Genomic DNA, 9,257 nt, shown 5'->3' on the forward strand with positions numbered 1-9,257 from the left:
TGTTACTGCTGATCTGTTTCAATGTTACTGCTGATCTGTTTCAATGTCACTGCTGATCTGTTTCATGTTGCTGCTGATCTGTTTCAATGTCACTGCTGATCTGTTTCATGTTGCTGGTGATCTGTTTCATGTTGCTGGTGATCTGTTTCAATGTCACTGCTGATCTGTTTTATGTTGCTGCTGATCTGTTTCATGTTGCTGCTTGTTGCTGCTGATCTGTTTCATGTTGCTGCTGATCTGTTTTATGTTGCTGCTGATCTGTTTCATGTTGCTGCTGATCTGTTTCATGTTGCTGTGTTCATTCGTGCTCATCTGTTCACACAGACTCATGTCCGTGCTGCTGTTCGGCGTATTGTGTTTATTGTTTTTATGCATTTCTTTTTTTAGCATGTTTTTAGTTTATGTTTTTCTTAGTTCATATCTTAGATCTTATCACTGTTTTTCTTTTACATTTTATTGTTGGATGTAACTGGGACCCTGTGAACATAATTTTGATCCACCACATGTACCACATGAGGTGCCAATGACAATAAAGAATATCTGCATCTGTATAATACTTTCTGATTCATATATCCATTGTTCTTATCAGTTTCTTATTATTAATATATATAATATAATATTTGTATGTATTTTATATTCTTTATGTATTTTATATTCTGTATTTATTTTATATTCTTTATGTATTTTATACTTCAATTTATTCCTGTTGATCTTTGCACTGTGCTTGTTGTTTGTTTTAACACAATCTTTCTGATATGTTTCTTACTGTAAAGTGTCCTTGGGTGTCCTGAAATGTGCTTTTAAAATAAAATGATTATTATTATTATTATTATTATTATTAATATATCTATTATAGCTGTTAGCTGCACCTTTCTTTGTTTTATGCATTTATTCAAAAACAGTATGTAGCTTGAATTAACCACCTTTTTCTTCTTTCTAGTGAAGAGAAAGAGAAAAGAGTCCAGTAAAGAAAAGTCTTATTTCATCACTGAATGAACATGAAGAACTGAACCGGACACAGCAAGAACAACACTTGTGTCTTCTTCTGGATGAAGCCCGTGAGACAAGGGACACACAGATACACAATCATTAGTTGGACGCAGTAGTTTTTATTTTTATACATTTTTCACTTCTTACTTTTCCTATTAAACAATTTTTTTCTTAAGTGGTGTCCTTGAACATTAAATTTCCTAAACAAATGTTACTATGTTAAGTGCATATAGTGTTTGTTTAAATCCATACTGGAAGTTAAGAAAAATTCCAATTGCAATTTATCTTTAATGAATCCTAAGAAAATATTACCAGAATCTGCTCAACTGTTATGTTATAAATCTTTTGGTTCTAGGATGAAGTGAGACAAAAACAGTCAAAAATTCAGAAAGGACAGTTATCAGTTATCGGCCGTACAACTGTGGCCCGAGAGATTCAGCTGAAAACCCTGGTGAACCTTCATCTGAAGCAAACAGGCAGGTGTTCACCTGAACTGACCACTCATGCTGTGTTTGATGATCTCCTTCGCCATCCATCCGTCCATCCATCCATCCATCCATCCATCCATCCATCCATCCATCCATCCATCCATCCATCCATTATCTTCTGCTTCTGGGTCGTGGGGGCAGCAGCTTTACCAGGGAGGCACAGACATCAACAGCCACCTCTTCAACTCTTCTAGGAGGACCCCAAGGCATTCGCAGACCAACTAACTATTTAATAAGTAATATTCTGATGCATGCTCAACAATCCAGGTATCCATCCATCCATTTTCTTCCGCTTATCCGGGGTGGGTCGCGGGGGTAGCAGCTTAAGTAGGGAGGCCCAGACTTCCCTCTCCCCAGCCACTTGGTCCAGCTCCTCCAGGGGAATCCCGAGGCGTTCCCAGGCCAGCCGAGAAACATAGTCCCTCCAGCGTGTCCTGAGTCTTCCTCTGGGTCTCCTCCCGGTGGGACGTGTCTGGAACACCTCACCAGAGAGGCGTCCAGGAGGCATCCTAACCAGATGCCCGAGCCACTTCAACTGGCTCCTCTCGACGTGAAGAAGCAGCGGCTCTACTCTGAGTCCCTCTCGGATGATCGAGCTTCTCACCCTATCTCTAAGGGAGAGCCCAGACACCATGCAAAGAAAACTCATTCCGGCCGCTTGTATCCGAGATCTCGTTCTTTCGGTCACAACCCAAAGCTCATGACCATAGATGAGGGTAGGAACATAGATCGACCAGTAAATTGAAAGCTTCGCCTTTTGACTCAGCTCTTTCTTCACCACGACAGACCTGTACAGCGCCCGCTTCACTGCAGATGCTGCACCTATCCGCCTATCGATCTCACGTTCCATTTTTCCCTCATTTGTGAACAAGACCCCAAGATACTTGAACTCCTCCACTTGGGGTAGGACCTCCTCCCTGACCCGGAGAGGGCCCTATACCCTTTTCTGGCTCAAGACCATGGCCTCGGATTTGGAGGAACTGATCCTCATCCCGGCTGTGTCGCACTCGGCTGCGAAACGCTCCAGCGAAAGCTGTAGATCATGATCTGATGAAGCCAACAGGACTATATCATCTGCAAAAAGCAGAGATGCATTCCTAAGGCCACCAAAACGAATCCCCTCAACACCTTGGCTGCACCTACAAATTTTGTCCATAAAAGTTATGAACAGAATCGGTGACAAAGGGCAACCTTGGCGAAGTCCAACTCTCACCGGAAACAAGCCCGACTCACTGCCGGCAATGCAGACCAGGCTCTGACACCGGTCATACAGGGACCGAACAGCCCGTATCAAAGGGCCTGGTACCCCATACTCCCAGAGTACCCCCCACAGGGTTCCCCGAGGGACGCGGTCAAACGTCTTCTCCAAGTCCACAAAGCACATGTAGACCGGTTGGGCAAACTCCCACACACCCTCCAGGACCCTGCTGAGAGTGTAGAGCTGGTCCAGTGTTCCAAGACCAGGACAAAAACCGCAATGCTCCTCCTGAATCCGAGGTTCGACTATCCGACGGACCCTCCTCTCCAGAACCCCCGAATAGAACTTACCAGAGAGGCTTAAGAGCGAGATCCCCCTGTAGTTTGAACACACTCTACGGTCCCCCTTTTTGAATAGGGGGACCACCACCCCGGTCTGCCAATCCAGGGGAAATTCCCCCGATGTCCACGCAATATTGCAGAGTCGCGTAAGCCAACACAACCCTACAACATCCAGGGCATTAAGGAACTCCGGGCGAATCTCATCCACCCCTGGGGCCCTGCCACCGAGGAGCTTTTTAACCACCTCGGTGACCACAGCACCAGAGATTGGAGGCCCCGACCCAGAGTCCCCAGGCTCCGCTTCCTCAGTGAAAGACGTGCCGGTGGGATTGAGGAGGTCTTCAAAGTATTCCGCCCACCGACCCACGACATCCCAAGTTGAGGTCAGCAGCACACCACCCCCACTATAAACAGTGTTGGTGGAGTACTGCTCCTCCCCGAGACGCCAGATGGCGGACCAGAATCGCCTCAAAGCCGTGCAGAAGTCATTCTCCATGGCCTCTCTGAACTCCTCCCATGCCCGAGTTTTTGCCTCAGCGACCACCCAAGCCGCATGTCGCTTGGACTGCCGGTACCCATCAGCTTCTTCCGGGGTCCCACAGGCCAAAAAGGCCCAATAGGACTCCTTCTTCAGTCTGACAACATCCCTCACTGCCGGAGTCCACCACCAGGTTCGAGGGTTGCCGCCACGACAACCTTGCGGCCGCAGCTCCGGTAACCCGCATCGACAAAGGTGCAGAACATGACCCACTCAGACTCAATGTCCCCTACCTCCCCTGGAACATGTTTGAAGTTCTCCCGGAAGTGGGAGTTAAAGCTCCGTCTCACAGGAGACTCTGCCATATGTTCCCAGCAAACCCTCACAATACGTTTGGGCCTGCCAGGTCTGACCGGCATCCTCCCCCACCATCGGAGCCAACTCACCACCAGGTAGTTATCGGTGGACAGCTCCGCCCATCTCTTCACCCGAGTGTCCAAGACATATGGCCGCAGATCAGCTGAGACGACAACAAAGTCGATCATCGAACTGCGGCCTAAGGTGTCCTGGTGCCAAGAGCACATATAGACACCCTTATGCTTAAACATGGTGTTTGTTATGGACAATCCATGACGAGCACAGAAGCCCAACAACAGAGCACCACTTGGGTTCAGATTAGGGGGGCCTTTCCTCCCAACCACACCCCTCCAGGTCTCATTGTTATTGCCCACTTGAGCATTGAAGTCCCCCAGCAGAACAAGGGAGTCCCCAGGAGGTGCACTTTCCAGTACCCCTTCCAAGGACTCCAAAAAGGGTGGATAATCTGAGCTGCCGTTTGGTGCATAAGCACAAATGAGTCAGAACCCGTCGCCCCACACATAGGCGGAGGGAGGCCACCCTCTCATTCACCGGGGTGAACCCCAACACAAAGGCACCAAGATGAGGGGCAATAAGTATGCCCACTCCTGCTCGGCGCCTCTCACTAGGGGCAACTCCAGAGTGGAAGAGTGTCCAGCCTCTCTCAAGGAAACTGGTTCCAGAGCCAGAGCCATGCGTAGAGGTGAGTCCGACTATTTCTAGCCGGAACCTCTCAATCTCACACACCAGTTCAGGCTCCTTACCCACCAGTGAGGTGACATTCCACGTCCCAATAGCCAGCTTCTGTAGCCAAGGATCAGACCGCCAGGGTCCCCGCCCTCGGCCACCACCCATCCCACATTGCACCTGACCCCTTTGACCCCTCCCACAGGTGGTGAGCCCATGGGAAGGGGGACCCATGTCTCCTCTTTGGACTGTGCCCGGCCGAGCTCCATGGGCAAAAGCCCGGCCACCAGGCGCCCGCCCGCGTGCCCCACCTCGATGCCTGGCTCCAGAGTGGGGCTCCAGTGACCCACATCCGGGCGAGGGAACAAGTCCATTTACTTTGCTCATCAATGGGGTGTTTGGGCTGCACTTTGTCTTGAGATTGGATACTTTATTTCGGATACAGGTGGTTGAAATGAGTTCTCTCCACAGGGTAGCTGAACTCTCCCTTAGAGATAGGGTGAGAAGTTCAGTTATTAGGGAAAGACTCCAAGTAGAACCGCTGCAAACCACCTTCAGAATAAGCGGAAGATGGATAGATGGATGGATGGATGGATGGATGGATGGATGGATGGAAAGAAAGTGAATAGATTCTCCTGCTGTAAAATGAAACAATAATTTCTTCTACAAAATTATTTGTCCCCCTTCCCCCCAGTAAATATGTTTCCCTAGAGTGAAAACAAACTTTTATTTATTTATTTACCAATCTCATCTTTCCTCATCTCCTTCAGTTTGTCCACAGTGAGCTTCTTCTCCTCCAAGCGGCTCAAGACCACTTGGCTCAAATGGGAGAACTGGCGGAGTGGGTGCACAAAGCCCCAAAGCCTTTTGTCGATCACCTTGCAGAAGGTGAGCAGTCGGTAAGTCATGGCAGGCCAGCGCTTCCTCAGAGCGATCTCAAACAGAGCCCGCACAATCCGAGCAGCGTTCTGTGGGAGGGAACATCATCAGGAGAAAAACAAGTTGAATGAAAGGCAACTTCACAAGAACACAGACTGAATCTGAACCTGTGTACAGAACCTCTAATCTTGTTATGCCCACCTCTGAGTCTGTGTTTTTATGTGTGTTTGACTGTCTGGTCAAATACCTCATGAACCACTGAACAACCACTGGACCCCACTCACCCAGCACACACACTTTTTGCACCGCTCTCCTCAGGCAGGAGGTTGAGGAGCATTAAAGCCCCCAGTATACTCCAGCGTATGCACGTACGCTGAGATACGCGCGTACTTCTGCAGGGCATGTCCGTGCAAAGCTCAATTTTTACGACCGCGTAAGCGGTGTCGCACAATAAACTGCCCGGCGACAGAATTTTTTGTATGCGACACCATTGTATCAAAATCCTCTTATTCACCCCTGATCTGGCCTTTTCTTATGTTTTTTTTGCCAAAAGGCAAATGATCTATTCCTCCTCCATTGATGTCATGACTGAAATGGTGAGAAATGAAGGAATTTGTCACGAGCAAATTAAACTCAGGCCCAGCGTGGCTGCAGAAGGGACTGGAGATTTCCTGGTGGGCTGGTCTGATGTGTGCACTGCAGAGCCAGCACTCCCTGTTTTTTTTTTTAGAACTTTTTATTAACAACATATAAACACAGAACACCGCGTACCTCCGCATGGACGGACGCACACGGGAATATACTGGGGGCTTTTGTGTAGAACCACTAGACTGAGGAACAGCTTCTACCCTGAGGCTGTTAAGACTCATGAATCTCTAACCAGAATAATCACTGTGAAAATCACATCATGTTGCTGCTGATCTGTTTCATGTTGCTGCTGATCTGTTTCATGTTGCTGTGTTCATTTGTGCTCATCTGTTCACTCAGACTCATGTTCGTGCTGCTGTTTGGCATATTGTTTTTATGCTATTAGTGTTTAGCATATTTTTACTTAACATTTTTCTTAGTTCATATCTTAGAAGTTATTACTATTTTTTTTTTTTACATTTTATTGTTGGATGTAACTGGGACCCTGTGTACATAATTCCGTTCCACCACATTTACCACATGTGGTGCGAATGGCAAATAAAGAAACTGTCTCTGACAAAGTTAAATAAACTTTCAGATAGTTTTTACTGAATGTACATCTAGAACTCATTAACTTTTGGAGCCAGCTCAGGTTAAGATGGCCATCACAGGCAACTAATCTTAGAAATCACAAAAATTGCAATAAACCGATCAGTCTTACAGATTTTGAGCTAACATTGATGTAGCAGTAGCTGAAAATCACTCACAACATGAATTCAGAATGTGACATTTCACAAAAACGTACGAGACCACAGATAACTTTTTCATCTATTCAAAATGTTACAATTCAGTCACGTCTCAACACAAGAATATCTTAGTGTAAAACTCTAAAATGAAAGGCAAGGTGGGTGAAGTGAGGATGCTGAAGAGAATAAAAGCTATTATGAACAACAACATGCACTCACTTCATGCCCTAAAGGTGTTCAGCCAAAGTGCAAGACTGAATGTTATCATAGGTATTTCCTGCCAGCTGCTATCAAGCTCTATAATGAGCAATGTACTAATTGTATGCTACTAAAATTACTAGAGCCTGACCAATATATCGGTATGGCATCTATTTTAGGCCAATACAGACGTTTGAGGACCTATCAATATCAGTGATAATTGTCCCATTATCCGCTGATATAAACACTTCAAATTTTCACCTCTAAAAGGGCGTATTGGGCATATTATTATTTTTTTTATACTATTAGTGCTTAGTGTATTCTTAGTTAACGTTTAAAAAAAATCTTGGTGTTATTTTTGATCAGGACATGTCTTTTATCCCCCACATTAAAAACGTTACTAGAACCTCCTTCTTCCACCTGCGTAATATCACTAACATTAGAAACGTCTGATCTAAAGATGATGCAGAAAAACTGGTCCATGCATTTGTCACATCTAGACTGGACTATTGCAATGGTTTATTATCTGGGTGTCCAAATACGTCTTTAAAACGTCTTCAGTTGATCCAAAATGCTGCTGCCAGAGTCTTAACTGGAGTTACTGGGAGAGATCATATCTCTCCAGTTTTAGTTTCTCTCCATTGGCTCCCTGTCAAATCCAGAATAGAATTCAAAATCTTACTTCTAACCTACAAAGCTCTCAACAACCTAGCTCCATCTTATATTACAGATCTTATTGTTCCATATTTTCCTAACAGAGCACTTCACTCTCAGGCTGCAGGTTTACTTGTGGTTCCTAGAATTTACAAAAACAGAATGGGAGGCAGATCTTTCAGTTATCAGGCTCCTCTCTTGTGGAACCAACTTCCAATTGTAGTGAACTAGGCCTCAGGTTTATATGTATATATGTTTATATGTATTTATGTCAAATATGGCCTTGAGGGGCCTTCCTGGAACAAGAACTGTATTTCATTGATTTGAGTCCAGAAACACAAAATCAAGTCCATCCAGAAGACTTTTTAAGTGTCCTGCACTGATCAATTGAAAGAACACTCTCTTTTCTATTATCATTACTATTTCACAAATGTTTTGGTAATCAAATTGTGTTTAGTTCAAACCAATTTTTAATGTTGAAGTGAACTACTCATGTTTAATCAACTGTGAAACAGTATTAGTGATTTTTAATCCTCATGCAAAGTAGAAATCACGTTAAGGTCTGTTACAGAGTAATTATGCATTTTCTGATTTTCTGTCTTTGAATGAGCAAGCGTAAGTTGGTCAAAGTTCAAGTTTCGGTCAACTGCAAGTTTACTGAAAAAGAAATGTCATGTTTAACTTTTACAGAAAGATACTAGAGAATTGACTCCACAAAGTCTGAGTTCTTCATAACAATCTTCTGTCTGTTCTTAAACACTTAATCTTTTTCCTTGACTTTTTAATAACACCTTACGTCACAAAAACACACCTCTGTTTGGTCCAACCGACCAATCAGAAAGTCCTCAAATGAACCGGAAGTGACCCTTTTTAAAAGGTGCAACACTTCCTAGTTCAGGGAGGTTCCAGCTCCAGTCGAGTTCAGAGGAGGAGTACAGAGTTCTGAGGAGTTCTCAGTAGTTCTGAGGAGAACGCTGAGAAGAACGCTGAGAGAATGCTGCGAAGTTCCAGAGTTCAGAAGGCTGGAATTCAGGATGCTGGAGGAAGAGTAACTAAGCTGACGAGAGAAGATCAGGGGAATTATGAAATGTCTGTTCTGGATGATCTCACGACTCCTGAGGTTTAGCTGTTCTTACGGAGACGCAGGAAGAGTTGAAAGGAAAGCTCTACACCAACGCTGAAACTATCATCTGCAAAGGTAAAGAGTCGATCTCAACCAAAGTGTACCGTGGGTTAAGCTGGTCTAGAAGGAGCGTGCTGTTCTGGTTATAACAGACAAATTCCCTCACCCATCTCTCTCAAGATAAACTTCATTTTCCATCTTTAAACTCTTCTATCTGCTAGCAAATTAATACAGTTATTTTTAGAAGTGTACAGCTGGAAGCAAGGTTTTCAACCATCGCCGTATGGTTTTTCTAATTGTAAACTTGCTAAATTAGCCATGTTGTTATTTTCATATTTTGCCAAATTAATGTAAATGTGTGATGTTAAATTTTGATTCTGTAAATAAATGACCACGTTCATTTTGATGGGTCAAAGAAAATTAACGTCTCACGATACATTTTATCAAATTCAATGCACGATATTATCCAGTCCAGAAAAATGAAAGAATCC

The 9,257-nt window shown here is 44.6% G+C and overlaps 1 protein-coding gene across 1 annotated transcript in view; it reads right to left on the reverse strand.

Annotated features, from left to right (window-relative positions):
• The window catches only part of LOC119410439 (activating signal cointegrator 1 complex subunit 3), a gene marked incomplete in the record, with an annotated part of 282,415 nt that overhangs the window by 117,858 nt on the left and 155,300 nt on the right, over nucleotides 1–9,257 (reverse strand). Inside the window, 1 exon segment of the mRNA XM_037677348.1 lies at nucleotides 5,282–5,507. Coding sequence (XP_037533276.1) covers nucleotides 5,282–5,507 — 226 coding nt within the window.

This window comes from Nematolebias whitei, chromosome 5, assembly GCF_014905685.2.
Source record: "Nematolebias whitei isolate Nwh7 chromosome 5, NemWhi1, whole genome shotgun sequence".
Taxonomy (NCBI): domain Eukaryota; kingdom Metazoa; phylum Chordata; class Actinopteri; order Cyprinodontiformes; family Rivulidae; genus Nematolebias; species Nematolebias whitei.